The 15573-nt window shown below is 33.4% G+C and overlaps 4 protein-coding genes across 9 annotated transcripts; 3 read left to right on the top strand and 1 right to left on the bottom strand.

Moving 5' to 3' along the window:
* Had1 (beta Hydroxy acid dehydrogenase 1) lies at positions 1 to 2635 on the bottom strand. The gene is made up of 6 exons (XM_076421465.1): positions 2481 to 2635; positions 1330 to 1517; positions 1015 to 1223; positions 576 to 733; positions 358 to 500; positions 1 to 287 (listed from the first exon to the last, which is right to left on the bottom strand). Exons 1-6 carry the CDS (start codon positions 2516 to 2518, stop codon positions 70 to 72), a joined length of 954 nt encoding a protein of 317 aa, XP_076277580.1. The 5' UTR covers positions 2519 to 2635; the 3' UTR covers positions 1 to 69.
* Rel (nuclear factor NF-kappa-B family member relish) lies at positions 1013 to 9174 on the top strand. 4 transcript variants are annotated; one of them, XM_076421390.1, is made up of 20 exons: positions 1013 to 1154; positions 3402 to 3706; positions 3830 to 3926; positions 4197 to 4337; positions 4420 to 4565; positions 4684 to 4847; positions 5150 to 5288; positions 5362 to 5506; positions 5593 to 5697; positions 5767 to 5878; positions 5959 to 6086; positions 6158 to 6352; positions 6434 to 6495; positions 6578 to 6823; positions 6928 to 7051; positions 7116 to 7360; positions 8094 to 8249; positions 8320 to 8430; positions 8515 to 8769; positions 8856 to 9174. In XM_076421390.1, exons 3-20 carry the CDS (start codon positions 3851 to 3853, stop codon positions 8964 to 8966), a joined length of 2661 nt encoding a protein of 886 aa, XP_076277505.1. In that variant the 5' UTR covers positions 1013 to 1154; positions 3402 to 3706; positions 3830 to 3850; the 3' UTR covers positions 8967 to 9174. The 4 variants fall into 4 exon arrangements, with proteins under 4 accessions (XP_076277505.1, XP_076277507.1, XP_076277508.1 ...); XM_076421392.1 differs by having other exon boundaries at positions 3810 to 3926; XM_076421391.1 differs by lacking the exon at positions 1013 to 1154 and adding an exon at positions 1515 to 3092.
* A 309-nt stretch (positions 9175 to 9483) lies between these two features.
* On the top strand, positions 9484 to 11145 carry LOC143207726 (vesicle transport protein SFT2A). 2 transcript variants are annotated; one of them, XM_076421492.1, is made up of 5 exons: positions 9484 to 9863; positions 9964 to 9981; positions 10096 to 10265; positions 10444 to 10561; positions 10636 to 11145. In XM_076421492.1, the coding sequence occupies exons 1-5, from the start codon at positions 9795 to 9797 to the stop codon at positions 10762 to 10764; spliced, it is 504 nt and encodes a 167-aa protein (XP_076277607.1). In that variant the 5' UTR covers positions 9484 to 9794; the 3' UTR covers positions 10765 to 11145. The 2 variants fall into 2 exon arrangements, with proteins under 2 accessions (XP_076277607.1, XP_076277608.1); XM_076421493.1 differs by lacking the exon at positions 9964 to 9981 and having other exon boundaries at positions 9486 to 9863.
* An 834-nt stretch (positions 11146 to 11979) lies between these two features.
* Pen (karyopherin subunit alpha) lies at positions 11980 to 15251 on the top strand. 2 transcript variants are annotated; one of them, XM_076421434.1, is made up of 8 exons: positions 11980 to 12139; positions 12591 to 12685; positions 12790 to 13103; positions 13184 to 13439; positions 13523 to 13661; positions 13871 to 14229; positions 14292 to 14624; positions 14705 to 15251. In XM_076421434.1, the coding sequence occupies exons 2-8, from the start codon at positions 12620 to 12622 to the stop codon at positions 14795 to 14797; spliced, it is 1560 nt and encodes a 519-aa protein (XP_076277549.1). In that variant the 5' UTR covers positions 11980 to 12139; positions 12591 to 12619; the 3' UTR covers positions 14798 to 15251. The 2 variants fall into 2 exon arrangements, with proteins under 2 accessions (XP_076277549.1, XP_076277550.1); XM_076421435.1 differs by having other exon boundaries at positions 11983 to 12139; positions 12595 to 12685.
* The last annotated feature ends 322 nt before the right edge of the window (positions 15252 to 15573 follow it).

The raw sequence follows: 15573 nt of genomic DNA, 5'->3' as shown, positions 1-15573 counted from the left end.
TTTCATTTATTTATTTCAAAAATAATATTTCTTTATTCAGTAGGATCGTACATAGCTTAAAAGTAATAATCAGTTCTTTTTGCTCAGTTCCTTTTTCAACAATGACAGTTTAGTCAATGCTTCATCTCTCCAGGCGCGTCTCTCTTGAAGTTTGTCCAATGGACAGATTTCGTTCAACTGTTGGCTGATCTTCTCCGCCATCTCGCCTTCGAATTTCGGAGTAGGACCAAAAGTCATACTGACATCGTATATCGAGTTTTTGTATGTTTCGCAATACTTTTTCATTCCTAAAAAAAAATGATAATCGTAAAATATCTCAGGAACTTTGCTCTTCTTCGTCGACAAAATAAAATTTACCTTCAGCATTCAAATGAGCGACTTCGAAGGCACCGAGGAAAGCGTATCGCATTCCGAGACCCTCGCTCATAACTATATCTACGTCTTTCACGCTCAAAATGCCGTCAGCAACCAATCGCCATGCCTCGTTTAAAATCGCGTATCTAAACATATCGAATTTCGCTGATAAAAGTGTCAAATTTCCCTAATAAAATTGATTAGCATTCGAATATTCATACTGTATACGGTTTAGCGCGAATCCGTCAATTTCCCTGTTGAATACAACGGGTTTCTGACCGATTTCTTCCATGATGGCTTTAGTCTTCTCTGGAATTTCAGGGGATGTCCATGGTGCGGGAACAACTTCTACCATGAGTGTGTAGTACGGGGGGTTTACCTACATTGATAAAAAATAAGAACATCCGGTCATATTTTCCTCCTATGCTCGAGTCTAAATAAGAATGTCTTGTTCTGCGCATGTTGTTGCGCGTCAGCCATGAAATTCATGGCGTCAGCCAATGATCGCGTGGTCGGCGGAGTACGAGTAGGGGGATTAGCCAATGAACGAGTTCCGTTAGAGTCATATGCGCAGTAGAGTCTTAAATTCGTCGGCTAGTAAGTACACATTCTTATTTAGACTCAAGTATGCAGATTAACCTATTCGACTCGACAACGTACCGGGTGTGATACAACTACTTGTGCACGATGTTTTAATTTTTCGCTAATTAACGACGGACGGAACGTTGACGTGGAAGAGGACAGAATTACTTTGTCGTCGACCACTTTGTCCAGTTCACCGTAAAGTTTCAATTTCAATGGTAGGTTCTCAGGTACGCATTCTTGTACTAGCGTAGCTCCCTTTACAGTCTCGGCCAAATTGGATGATCCTGTTCGTAATATTTTAAGATTTAATTGAATGATGTGTAGACGCGATATGTATAATAACGGTTACATCTGTATCGAGGTCTTACGAATCATGAATGACAAGCGGACCTTTAATTAATTTGAATTGTTGGTCCGCGGTAAGTGTACCCCTTAAAAGACCGCCACCTTCAAGACGCTTCAATTGCTGCTGGATATCATCGAGAGCCTTCGTAATTTGTTCGTTTACAATGTCGTAAATAATTACTTCGTATCCTACGCTGGCAAACAGCATAGCCCAGCTGCGACCGATCAGGCCGCTAAAGAATAAATATTAAATAATTAATACATCATATATAATGAAATCGAATAAAACGAAATGAGCTGTTTCTTTGATGTGACATTACGAATCACGGTACAGTATGCTATTCTAAAGCTCAGAATCTAAACGATACTTTTGAAATAGATTGATTGATGTAATTCTCCACCGTTTATCATTAAACTTTTCCGTTGTTATCTTATCTACGGTAAACTACTTCAGGCTATCACTGGTTACACTTTTTCGGATGAACTAAATTGACTAAAAAATGGCTTACATGTAAACGTAATTCTACAAGCATTATTTCCCGTGAACAACGTCCAATAGAATCATTCGATTTGAATATCCTTGTCGGTGCAACGCTGCATTTTTTAAAATGTAAATTATCGATACATCGCAACATGAGAAGGTTCATTGATCAAAACATGAATATATACTACCAATTAACATTACGCGAATTAATATTAAAATCTTTATATTGGAGCATTCTTACTATTATTAAATAATCTAGTAGGACTCCCCGTTTAGTCGGATTGTCAAGCATAATCTATCTTTTTGATCCACTAATTATAATTAATATCCCGAGCAGCATCACTTAAGTCTGACAAAAGAAATTCACAGACTTCTTTACAACATTTGCAATTATAGTATATGTACCTATATACTTATACGTCTTTTGATTCATACTACCAATATGGTTGTACAAGTATACATATAAAATGTGCAATAAATACATAAAATGTATTTGTATCATTTATGTTTAATGAATTATCCGGATCGCGAGCCTAGACCCCTTTGAACTGGATAAACGGATATCCATTGTAATGCGTGGTTAATTCTAATAATAATAAAATATATTTTTATATGAGAGAGAAAAGAAATGATATTATTTATTTCGAACTAAATAATTGAAATATAAAAGATCAAGGTGTTTAAAAGTTGACGTTTAATAACGTTTCGTTACCTTCCAATAATACCAATTTTTTCGTTCTTTACCGACATTGTGAGGTAGTTGGAACACTAAAAAAACAAAACACGACTGTAATGCGATGTCTGACGTCTGACACTGTGTTATGCCTCGCCTTTCGAATGCACTGCATATATATAAGGCAGATTGTACCCCACTACATCCTGTTCGATCGTGTTGTAAAATATGTTGTCTTTACTCAACTGCCTCTATCGAAAAATTTGAGTACCACGATCGCTATCTTTAAACTCAATCACATCGAAAGCAATATTATCGCTTTGAAGTGCTTTATTGAGAATAAATTGTTATTAAACGATGCATATCTTATATTATTACTATTAAATACCATTTTACTGTCATACATTCGTAAGGTATACTGTCTCACATTTATGAAGAACGATATATTATAATATCATCATGACAATGTTATAAAAAATCTTATTACGCTGTAAGTTTGGTGTTGCAACTACGAACAACAAGATAGTCGATGGCGGCTCGCACTTGACGTATAAATATAAATGAAATAGATATCGATTATCGAATAAGATATCTTATGAACTTTTCAAATATATATATATGTATCCTCTTAGCGATTTCCAGTGAATCGAGGTAAATTACAAATAATAATAATTCTTTTAAATGTAGAATTTGATTTAAATATATATATATATATATATATATATATATATATACATACATATACATGTAAATAAGAGGGGAAATCTCTGGTAAATAATATATTCATTTTCTTATAAAATAGTAAAAATCGTCGTTCATATAAATGGTATTTAATTTTATCCTCCATTTCTATATGAAACTCAGAATACGGGATTTGTACAATACTCTTATTGTTTGAAACATTTACGCACGCATATGCACGGTTATGTGCTTCCACAATGATTTTTGTTTCGTAAATAGACACAGAAAGGAAGACGGAGGAGCAAAGAACAACAGAATGAAAGCAAATCGAAGCAAATCATAGAAGCAAACGAAAAATATAGTATCATAATATATATTATGACTTGTACACTTATAAGTGTAATGTAAGTGCGTGTCACGGTGTGTATTGCGGGAAACTCATCTGCAAAAGTGACTGGTATCGTTAAATGGCGCTGGATTTCCACTTCCACGGGGAAAAACCTACATCCGAACTCAAGGTTACATGCAGTTACGTCTTGTCAAGATAAGTTGCAGTTTGCAGTATTCATGTTGATTCATGTTTGGTTAGTACACGACTCATCACAGACTCATACTGCAACCAAGTACTTTATTTATTTTAGAAAGTTGACTACGATAATTTTATTTCCAATATTGTTTGTATATTAGTTTCCTTCTATCTGATATAGTGAACAGTAAAACCTATAATAATGCCAGAGGTCTTTGAAAATTATGCGGTTTACAAAAGTGCAACCGAAAACCTGGATTATATTTCTCATGGACATGGTAATTTTTTTTTATGTTCTACAAATTTTGAATTTATCGATCGTTTTTTTTTTGTAATTTTACTTTACCGATAACAGTATATCAACTTATAGAAATAACATCATGTTTTTATATTACTAATGCTGAAATGGTTGTTCAACAAGCACTGTACACGGTATTATAGAATTACATTGGAAATATTGAAACATGAAATTATTGTTAAATTTTTATACTATGCATTTTTAGCTTTTTTATTGTTAATCAAGATGTATATTTGTTTTTATTCTCAAGATATGCTAATGATGAATGGTCAAGATGCGTTTAGTCCCTTTAGTGGATCTCAAGGGACAAGTGCTGCGTCACCTTTTTCGACATCGTTGTCACCACTGTACAACATGGACGTGTCACTGGGTAGTTTCAAAGATGTCACAGGTATATATCAATATTTTTAAAAATTCAACTATTGATTCAACGGATTTGTAAATCGTAAAATCTTTTATTTGTATTTCTTCAGTTATCGGTGAGCCGTATCTTACAATTGTGGAGCAACCGATTGAAAAGTTTCGATTTCGATATAAATCAGAGATGATAGGAACACACGGAAGTTTAGTAGGAGCAAGTACTGGAAGTGGTCGCAACAAACATTTCCCAGCGGTTCAGGTATGACGTCTATGATTAATTCTTAAGAGATGAAGGATATATGTACGAATTATTTATTACGTTATTTCTCCATTTAAATGAATAACATAGTAGTATTTTTGTTAAATACACTTTTCAGTTACACAATTATCCTGCAAGTGCGAAAATACAATGCACATTAGTTACATCTGGAGAGGGTAAAAGGATACCTCATGCTCATAGATTGGTGCGTAGAGTAAATGGGGAAGATTGTGATGATCCCCATATAATCGATGTCACTCCAGAGAATAATTTTGTTGCAACGTATGTTATATTCTATTTAATTATAACTAGACTGCTGACCTTTATGCAAAATCAAAATTTTCTACATCGATTGCAAGAAGCAGAAACGAAACTGAATGTTATTTCTTCCCTTAACGATTTGAATAGAGGAAAAATCATTTATTGACATCTTCAGTTTTTAAAATTGTCCAACAATTTTGAATTTCATCTACTCAATTTTCCTATAAATGCATAAAAAGATCTGCAGTCTAATTATAACTAACGTTAGTGCACTTGTTTGTATTTCATTGTTCCTCATTTTTTATTAATTTTATAATATATAGATTTCATGGGATGGGAATTATACACACAGCAAAGAAATATGTACGAGAGGAACTGATTAAAAAAATGCGACACGAAGCAATAGAAAAGAAGAAAAGAGAATGTAGAAGCGATACCCTTACTACTCGAGAAGAAGCTCAGGTATGCTATTTTAATGTTAGTTCTATTTACTTATTCTTATACAAATCGTTTGACCGAGTGCTTAATTTTAAAGATCAAACACGATGCAGATATTTATCAAAAATGTGTGAACCTAAATAGCGTCGCACTATGCTTTCAAGCATTCGCTTTGGATGAATGCAATATCATGAGACCAATACAAAACTGTATTGTTTATTCGAAACCTATTAATAATCTGAGTAAGTAAAATATTATAATAGATATGTTAAAGCATTTTTTAAACGAAGAAATAGTTCATAACGCGTCGACATTTGTAACATATCAGAAAGTGCATTAACTGGAGAACTGAAAATATGCAGAATTGACAATCACACTGGCAGCGTCGATGGAGGAGAAGAAGTTTTTCTACTTGTCGAGAAAGTAGGGAAAAGTAAGTATACTTTCTTCTCAGTGCAAATTACAGGAAAGCTTTTTCAAATTAATACTTCTTTCATTACAGAAAACATAAAAGTCAGATTTTTTGAGGTAAACGAGGATAACTTTGAAGTTTGGAGTGACTATGGACGTTTCTCGGAATTGGATGTACATCATCAATATGCAATTGTATTTCGGTATTTCAGCAATTCAATAGATAAATTTTTCAAAAATAATTATTATTTACCTAGAATTATGTTTATTTTTACTTTTGCAGAACACCGCAATACAAAGATCTTACTATTACATCCTCGAAGGAAGTATTCCTGCAACTAGAAAGGCCAACAGACGGTGACTGTTCCGAGCCAGTAAAATTTACTTACAAACCAAGCGATAGAATTATAGGTAACTGAAATACTCGAAACGATTCGATATAATAATCTTCAAACATAATAAAAAACCTATTTAATTCACAGGAAAGAAGCGTCAAAGAATATCCAACTCTGGAAGCAGCGATTTATCGAACTTCGTATTACCTAATTTCAATGGTGAAACAGGAAATATATCAGGAATTTCAAACGGAGATAGTCGGGAACTTTCTCTGGAGATAAAAAAGTTTTTTTCACACACTGAAAACATAAACATACCTCTTGATCAACTAGATATTGATGGTAAATATAAATTATAAACATATCTTTACAAAGTGCTGCTGTTTATAATTATTATACAGTTTTATCTGGATATTTAAACAGAATATATAGCACACTTGAACACTCACGAGACTTTGGTGACCGATGGTCCATCATCTAAACAGGTACATATGTTGCTTATTATTATTATATTTTATATTTTAATATTTCATTATCAAATTATAAATGATCTATTTTGTTTTCTAGTATGAAAATGATATGATGTTTCCTAAAAATATACTCATGGAAGCTAAGAGATTAATGAAATCAGATCCAAAAACTGGTCAAACACATATACGTAAGCTACTTAAAGATCGCTCCACTTTTGGAGATTCCCCATTGCACGCAGCACTTCGGTATGGTCAACGTGACGTTGTCAAGTACATGTTAATGTTGATAAGCTCTGATAAGGATTGCAAGATACTTGTCAATGAACAGAATAGTTCTGGCAAAGTAAATGTCTTTTCCATATCTCTCTTTTTACTTTAACAAATGTTCAATTAGCTTCAAGTATTTATTATAATAATGTAATTACTTATAATGCATTCATTCGTTAGACGCCGCTGCATTATGCAGTTCTACAAAACCTTCCAGAAAGTATAGAAGCATTACTCATGCTTGGAGCTGATCCAAACCGATCAGATGAACAGGGATGTTGTCCGTTACACATTGCTGTGAAAAGTAAGTGATAAGATAAATTAATCATGTACAATGCGTCTATAAAAATGTATCATACATATTCTAGATCCTCAAGCTGGATCTTGTGTGAGAACTTTATTATCGGATAAAAGAACTAAAATGGAAATACATAATGATGCCGGATGGACACCATTGCAACTTGCTGCAGCAGCTGGTTCATACTATGCAGTATGTTTACTTGTTGAAGCTGGGGTAAATGTAAATAGTACCGATATGTCGTACGGTCGAACTGCATTACACATTGCTGTAGACGGCGGACACAAAGAAATCGTTACATATTTATTGAAAAAGGTACGACTGTCTCATTTAAGGGTTATTCCATGCCAAATCGATCACTTTTTGCAGGCACCATCGTCGATTTTGTTCTAAATGAAATATGTTATAGTCCATGTGAAATTAGGGGGGGTTTAACTCATCATTCTGCCGATTTTGAATTTTTTTAGAAATGGCAGGCCTTCGAAGTTTTCAATTTTTGCCCATTTTGGCGAAAACAGACTTATTTAACTTACGAATTTTTATCTCAGGAACTGCTTGTCCGATAGAGCTACATTTTTTTTGTTTTAATCGGGAAGGATTGGGCTATTACAAGATAATTTTTATCGAAAAAAATGTAAAAAAAGAATTTGTTTAAATTTTTCGACATTATAAAGTTGATTTTCGAGGTTGAAAATATTATTTTGTAATAGCCCAATCCTTTCCGATTGAAACAAAAAAAAATGTAGCTCAATCGAACAAACAGTTCCCGAGATAAAAATTCGTAAGTGAGGCCTGTTTTCGCCATAATGGGCGAAAATTGAAAACTTTGAAGGCCTGCCATTTCTAAAAAAATTCGAAACCGGCAGAATGATGACTTAAACCCCCCCCCCCCCCTAATTTTACATGGAATATAACATATTTCATTTAGAACAAAATCGACGGTGGTGCCTGCAAAAAGTGATCGATTTGGCATGGAATGACCCTTAAGTAAAACGAAAAAGTTATTATTAAACTTTGTAACTGATGTTAATTACATTGATTGCCATAGACAAACATTGCGATAAACAAAAGAAACTTCAGCGGAAATACTGCTTTACACTCAGCAGTTGTATATTCTGGTGCAAGAGCGAAAGAGTTGTGCGCATTGTTAATCAAATACGGAGCAGATCCGCACATTCAAAACCATAATAGAGAAACAAGCGATGTATGTACTTCTGTTAACTATATTCACTGATTGTAATTACATGTAATATTTTATTCAATACATTTACCAGGATGAAAGGAAGATGACCACACACGTAAAAGAAGAAGTTAACTCCGACAATGAAAACTCTGAAGAACTGAACGGACAATCGTCGTTTGATTTGGCGATGAATAAACCAGATGTAAGTTATTACTAATTTTGTTTCACATATACGTATGTTTTCATCGGTTATGATATTTTAAACGAAATAATTCGTCTTGTATAGATTTTGCAACTTCTTAACGGTCAAATTGATGAAGCACCAAGTGAAATGTCTACCATTTCCACTAAACAAGAAGTACAAGATGAGGACTCACAGAAGGAGTTGTTAAACAATGAGCAGAAACAACAATTGTCCGATATTCTTGATAAAACACAAGGTTGGAGAAAACTTGCCAAACATTTGAAATATGAATATTTCTTGAGGACATTACAACATACTTCGTTGAGCCCATCACTACTCTTATTAAATTACATAGACGTAAGTTATAAATTTCTTTATTGTGTTGCTATGTTATACTATTATAAATGTTATACTATATTCTTAACAAAATAAATGCTTTTTAGGTTCAGACATTGATGTCCCTAACCGACCTGGAAACGGCATTAAGAGATATCGATGAAACCAAAGCGGCGAATTACATTAATGGAATATCAATTGTACACAAGCAATCTTAATCGTGCACTATATTTCGTTGCTATTAAATTGATTAATACCATTTGTTATATATATAGTGTATATTATTACACTAAAGAATTTCTGCAGTATATGTCATTTTTGTATCTTACGATCCGTAAATAGTCCTTAAGTTATATTAGTTGTTATAAATGTATATATATTCTATATAAACGATTGACTTTCTAATAAAAGAAAACTACATCAAAATATTTTCATTAAAAAATGTTTTCCTATCTTTAGATAGGATATCTAATCTTTTCCTATCTTTAGATAGGATAATCCTACTTTTTAACTTTTAGTTAATTTGTAATCTACGCAAATGACACTGTGTAGTGTATTTAACCAAACATTGGCGTAATCTTTATTACCATTATGACCTGTCAAGGTAATTTTTTTTTTTAATTTTGATGTTCCGTTAGCCAATGTTTCTCGAATGTGTTTCGAAAATTTTTTTGTTTATCTACGGAAAAATGTACGCGCAAAAAATGATGTATGTATATATATATATATATAGTACGAATTCTATAGTGCATATAGGGAAACAGCTGTTTCGCGTATTATATTAGTAACACACCTTACTTTTCTGCGAGAAAAGTGTAAAGAAAAGTTCTTTAGCGGTAATATCTTGGTTATTAATATGTGTTTGTCAACTTTTTGTATGCAATTATCGTATCAAACGTATATATTGAAATGAATCACATATTTCCGGGGGCGGACTGTTTTCAATCTCGTGAAGAGAGACGTTATTGTGTTAATATATAATAGTATTACAGATATATACATATAAATATTGTTTTTGAAGAAGTACGTTTTATTAAACACAAAAGATGGATAAACTAAGGAGAGCACTGAGCGGCAATGATCAGTGTGACGAAGAAAGTGGTATTATTCCTCAGGTAATTAATATTATTTTCAATAATACCCGTTGCGTACGTATATTTTTATTTTGCTATTGTATACAATATTATGTTCAATGCTTGCAATTGTTAATGGAAGGTTGATGCGGACTTTACGGTAAGAGTGTAGATTTAGATTCATAAAAAATAATAAAAGTTTTTTTTGTTGTATTTTTCAACAACAATATGCTACTCCAATAGTATTGTTAACTAATTCACATTTTATTTTTAGGTTATGGACCAAACTACATTAAGTTGGTCCACTCGGATTAAAGGTTTTGCTATTTGTTTTATTATCGGTATATTGTGCTCCATCCTTGGATCGTTTGCTTTATTTTTACATAGGGGACTCACAGTATTTGCCGTATTTTATACGCTAGGGAACGTTATCTCGCTATTAAGGTAAAATTTTTCTCAAATTTTAAAAATTCTGTACATTACCCACGCAAACATATTTTTCCCTTAGAAATATCTATGGGTAGTATAATATTTTATTATTTTTATCGAAATAGAGGGAAATGACGTATTTCACAAATTTGTTTAATAACAATAGAAATTAAAATATTGATTCTACTTGTAGCACGTGCTTTTTAATGGGACCATGTAGTCAATTAAAGAAGATGTTTGCCGCAACAAGACTGGTCGCAACAATCTTAGTATTCGTGGCTCTTGGAATGACGCTTTTCGCAGCGTTACACGTAAGTATAATGAAAACAGTTCAATATACATATTATTATAATATAGTAACTACAATTGCTGTTTATATTTTTAGCTAAAAAATGCTGGATTGGCTCTTCTGTTTATAATTATCCAATCACTGGCGATGACATGGTATTCTCTGTCTTACATACCTTATGCACGCGACGCTGTCAGAAAAACTGTGGAATCTTGTATCACATGAGAGAAATCTGGAAAGCACGCAGTGAAATTCTTTACTTAAAACGGTTTATGTAGCAGAAGTTACGAACTGAACTATGAAAATAACTTAACAAAACATAATGTCAACAAACCCTATATATATATAAATAAGTATGCATTTATTTTTGAAATGCTTAACGTGTATCTGTACTTGAACGACAATACAATGATAATGTTTTTGAACGTAGATTTAATATTACAATATTAACAATTATAACAATTCTGTAACCGAACGAAGTTATACAGTTTACATAAGATTTACATATATAATGTTCCAATAATACCATTTCTTTTATAATGTTTGTTATACATAATCATTGTATGATATCAATAGTTTTGTATATTAAAATTAAATTAACCCATATTCATTCTGTCCATAATATAAATCCCTTAGTACCGAGCATTTGCATTCTTCTTACACCAGAATAAAGAGCATTGTTACCGTATTAATGTATTGTAATACAATTTCTTCTTGCATACCAGTTTCTCGTGCTCGAATTTTACGTCGGGGCAGACTCGTTTCCAGGATTGCAAAATAATGCAAGAGCGCTAGATAAGAGATCAATCAAAAGTCCTATTTTTACGTTTACGAGGTGTAATTTGTGAAAAGCTTTATGAAAATAGCTACACGCGCAGCTGTATGCTTCCGAATAGTGCAAATTACACCTCGTAAACGTAAAAATAGGACTTTTGAGGGCGATCGCGTCATAAATTGATCTTTTATCTAGCGCTTTTGACTACTGAAAAACATTCAGGAGCATCCCGCACCCTTGCAATCCTGGTAACGAGTCCCCCGCCCCTCCGATTTATGTATTTATATTGTTATTTTCTTATCGATTATATTTTTTAAATGTCTTAAATGTCTCCTGACTTCGTCCAAGTTATTTTTCAATAAAGTATTATTATTTTATATATACTATATATGTATACGTATATATATTGTGATATAAATATTTTGCTAATAATTGAAGAAAATGGTAAGGAACAAAATGAAGCTGATGTTAATGCTGTACGTTTTGCAGAATATTTTTAAAAGATGATTGACGGTAGTTAAGAAACAATTCAGTTTGAAAACTGAACGTTGAATATCAATGGACCAATCGTGTATCGTCGTCTCTTGAATCGCCAATCGTACATCAATATGGTATTTCGTCATACAAAAATGGACGTTCTAATTGGACGAAGATAAACAATAATTTCTTTCCCGTTCTCCGATCGGTAGCAACAGGTTCTAAGTACAAAGAAACTTCACCAGCAGCCATTGTACATTTGACGCGCGGGTCGCGATCAGCAGTCCATAAAGTGTCCAATAATCGTGATCTGTTCCATCAATTCTTCTATTTATTGACGTATTTGCGGTAAGCGTAACTTTGTTAGTCTGACAGTTTCTTGAAAATGTATCGTGGATTTGGCTTGCATCACACACGAAAACGTTCCGAAAAGATTGCAAATAACCGTTAGAAGACGTTCGTTCAAATTAGCGTAATATTTCGCTGTAATTTATCACATGATACACGGTGTGCTCGTTGATGTGGTTGTGCATAAGTGTAATTATTCATGCACGTGTAAACCAATAATACGAACATATTTTCACGAATATCCTTTCGCATAATAAATTAGTCAGAAGTCATCGTGAAATTTTTTTGGAGTCTTGTGTACTATTCCGTCATAATGCATCAAAAACGTTTCTCCGTTTTTTCGTGTTTTACAATGCCTTACAATTTCAAGAATTTGGTTGAACACTTTTATTGTCTTATCCAGTGGTTATTATATGCTATCGTTCTGTTACTCATGGTTTTTTTTTTCTAGAAAGTATATACACGGAATTTGTCGAGAAAATGCCTGCACCAGAAGTTGAAGGCCGTGACCGAAAGGCCAGCTTCAAATTCCATGCCAAGCACGAAGTAAGTTTGTTAAATCGTAATCATTAATTTAACATGAAATCGAATGGACTTAACGTGTACAAATGAATTTGATCGTATTATTATTCGTTATATAACTATTACAGGAGGCACGTAGAAGACGAAATGAAATATCAATAGAACTGCGGAAAGCTAGGAAAGACGATCAGTTATTCAAACGTCGTAATCTCAATATCGGGCAAGAACCAACAAGTCCGACTGGTGATGTCAATCAATCAGCTATTTCTACATCAATAGACGAGATTGTGGCTGGTATGCGATCCGAGGATGAAACGATTCTGCTTCAAGCAACGCAAGCATGCAGGAAAATGTTGAGCAGAGAGAAGAGTCCGCCTATAGATATCATGATATCACGCGGAATTGTGCCACGTTGTATCGAATTCTTGGATTATCGTCACAAGTATATATACGCCATGGAAAATTGATATTACTACTGTCTCGTGTAACAAATCATTTTATACATTCTTTAAATATTTCTAGCGCTCTATTACAATTTGAAGCAGCATGGGCTCTGACTAATGTAGCTTCCGGAACATCGGAACAAACTCATATGGTTGTCAAACATGGTGCTATACCAAAGTTGGCTGATTTACTGAAATCTACATCACCTAACGTTGCTGAACAAGCAGTGTGGGCACTTGGAAATATTGCTGGAGATGGACCTGGAGCTCGTGATCTTGTTCTCGCTTATGATGTTATGCCACGTTTATTGGAGTTAATCAAACCTGACACTTCTGTACGTAATACATACACATGTATTCAACGAAAGATAGAATCAAATTTTTTAACAGTAGTAATATAAGGTGATTTTCGATGCAGGTGACATTTACTCGCAACATCGTTTGGACACTCTCAAATCTGTGCCGTAATAAAAATCCTCCACCTCCATTTGAAATTGTACAAACTGCATTGCCAGTTTTAAACCGCTTACTTAGCAACACTGATAAGGATATACTTGGTGAGTGAGTTATACTTATTACCAAAATGTTCTAAGAAATATTCATTTCTGTAAGAAGACACTAGAGGTGTGCGAGAACCTGGCCTGATCCCGAATAAAATTATCAACACGATATTTTCGGGTTCTCGCACCCCTATAGAAGACTCGTAACTCGTAACTTTCTGTATTAAATATTCAGATGTTTTTAACATTACAATTTAATATTACAGCTGATGCTTGCTGGGCTCTTTCTTACCTCACCGATGGGCCCAATAATAAGATACAAGTCGTTGTGGACAGCGGAATTATTCCGAAACTTGTGGATTTACTTGCTTCAACCGAAGTAGTAGTTCTGACACCAGCGCTTCGTGCAGTTGGAAATATAGTTACAGGCACTGACATACAGACGGATGCGATAATAGCAGCAGGTGGTTTACAACATTTGGGAGTGTTATTGCAACATCATCGCACTAATATTGTGAAAGAAGCAGCATGGGCTATCAGCAATATTACTGCTGGTAACGTGGATCAAATCCAACATGTTATACATGCTGGTTTATTACCGCCTTTGATACATGTTTTGAAAAATGTAAGTAAACTGTGCTCCTTTTCTTATGGAAGTGATTATTAATGTTACGTTTCATTGTGCAGGGAGATTTCAAATCCCAGAAAGAGGCAGCATGGGCTGTAACCAATTTGACTTCTGGTGGATCTGTACAACAGTTAGCTCAATTGGTGCAGTTGGGTGTGCTAGTACCATTCTGCAATTTGCTAGATGCCAAAGATTGGAAGACTATACTTGTTGTTCTGGATGGTTTGACCAACATATTGAATGCAGCAATGAAAATGGGAGAAGCTGAACGTGTAGCTTATATGATAGAAGAAGTAGGTGGTCTAGACAAACTTGAAGCTCTGCAGCAACACGATGCTGAACAAGTGTATCAGAAAGCCATGGCGATGATCGATACTTTCTTCTCAGAAGAGGTAAACAATCTTACAACCTCTTACAATTCAATTAATTAAGAACAATATTTTTATACTACAAATCAACTTTGTATTTTTAGGACGCTGAAGAAGCGGGAATAGCACCTGCAGCAGATGATGGCCAGTTGGAGTTCAAACCAACTGAAGCAACGCAAAAAGGTTTCGAATTTTAGAATTTCCAGATCGTTTGTCGTTTAATATGTTAGAGTGTGTTCTTCCAGTTCGTTTTGTAAATAGATATACACTTGTTCATCATGAGAAAGATAAATATTAAAGGCAAACTACTCTTGTCTTTTTCATATTTCTTTACTGATGTTTTGCGTGCTCCATGACAAATTAAGTTCCATTTAATGTTCCTTTCTATAGATAGCTTTAAAATTGCCAATCGATTATTATTCTTTCTTTTCTCCATTCCCAGAATATTAGTTTAAGAATATCTTTATTATATCAATCATGAGCTTTGTGATTTTTGTAACAGTCATTTTCAAACAGCTTTACTGTTTCGCATTTCTTTTCTTTTAATTGACAGCTTTTACAAAATCATTTTTTTCGAATTTAGATACCGTTGAATATCATTTATTAATTGTTATCACGTTTTCTTTATTTACAAATCAAATATTATAGGCTGCATTACTTATCACATTTTGTATGTATTTTTTAATAAAACTTTGATACAAAATTTGACATGTATTCATAATACTTAATTTCCTTTTAAATAATCTTATGCATGTATAAAGTAGAGTACAATTATAAGTATACGAGTTTCGAACTTAATGTTACATCTACACACAGACTTCGAAATTATTGTAGCAACTCTATAAGAACTTAATAACTATGTTAATAAAAAAAATTAATTTAAAACATGTAGAATTTCGTTCCTTATCATGAATTAATTTACATATTATATATTCAGCCGTATTAGGCCACAAAGACTAGATGAAATTGTAAC

Source organism: Lasioglossum baleicum, chromosome 4 (assembly GCF_051020765.1).
Source record: "Lasioglossum baleicum chromosome 4, iyLasBale1, whole genome shotgun sequence".
Taxonomy (NCBI): domain Eukaryota; kingdom Metazoa; phylum Arthropoda; class Insecta; order Hymenoptera; family Halictidae; genus Lasioglossum; species Lasioglossum baleicum.
The sequence above is the reverse complement of the archived record's forward strand: the minus strand, read 5'-3'. Positions and strand labels throughout refer to the sequence as shown.

Excerpts from the sequence above, each read along its gene's own strand:
- Had1 (XM_076421465.1), bottom strand. The coding sequence starts at position 2,518 with ATGTCGGTAAAGAACGAAAAAATTGGTATTATTGGAAG. Across the intron at positions 1,518-2,480 it reads AAAATTGGTATTATTGGAAG|CGGCCTGATCGGTCGCAGCT; the intron begins GTAACGAAACGT and ends TTTATTCTTTAG. Across the intron at positions 288-357 it reads CGCTCATTTGAATGCTGAAG|GAATGAAAAAGTATTGCGAA; the intron begins GTAAATTTTATT and ends ATTTTTTTTTAG.
- Rel (XM_076421390.1), top strand. The coding sequence starts at position 3,851 with ATGCCAGAGGTCTTTGAAAATTATGCGGTTTACAAAAGTGCAACCGAA. Across the intron at positions 4,338-4,419 it reads TAGTTTCAAAGATGTCACAG|TTATCGGTGAGCCGTATCTT; the intron begins GTATATATCAAT and ends GTATTTCTTCAG. Across the intron at positions 8,250-8,319 it reads ATAATAGAGAAACAAGCGAT|GATGAAAGGAAGATGACCAC; the intron begins GTATGTACTTCT and ends TACATTTACCAG.
- LOC143207726 (XM_076421492.1), top strand. The coding sequence starts at position 9,795 with ATGGATAAACTAAGGAGAGCACTGAGCGGCAATGATCAGTGTGACGAA. Across the intron at positions 10,266-10,443 it reads AACGTTATCTCGCTATTAAG|CACGTGCTTTTTAATGGGAC; the intron begins GTAAAATTTTTC and ends TTCTACTTGTAG. Across the intron at positions 10,562-10,635 it reads CGCTTTTCGCAGCGTTACAC|CTAAAAAATGCTGGATTGGC; the intron begins GTAAGTATAATG and ends TTATATTTTTAG.
- Pen (XM_076421434.1), top strand. The coding sequence starts at position 12,620 with ATGCCTGCACCAGAAGTTGAAGGCCGTGACCGAAAGGCCAGCTTCAAA. Across the intron at positions 13,662-13,870 it reads CACTGATAAGGATATACTTG|CTGATGCTTGCTGGGCTCTT; the intron begins GTGAGTGAGTTA and ends TTAATATTACAG. Across the intron at positions 14,230-14,291 it reads TGATACATGTTTTGAAAAAT|GGAGATTTCAAATCCCAGAA; the intron begins GTAAGTAAACTG and ends TTCATTGTGCAG.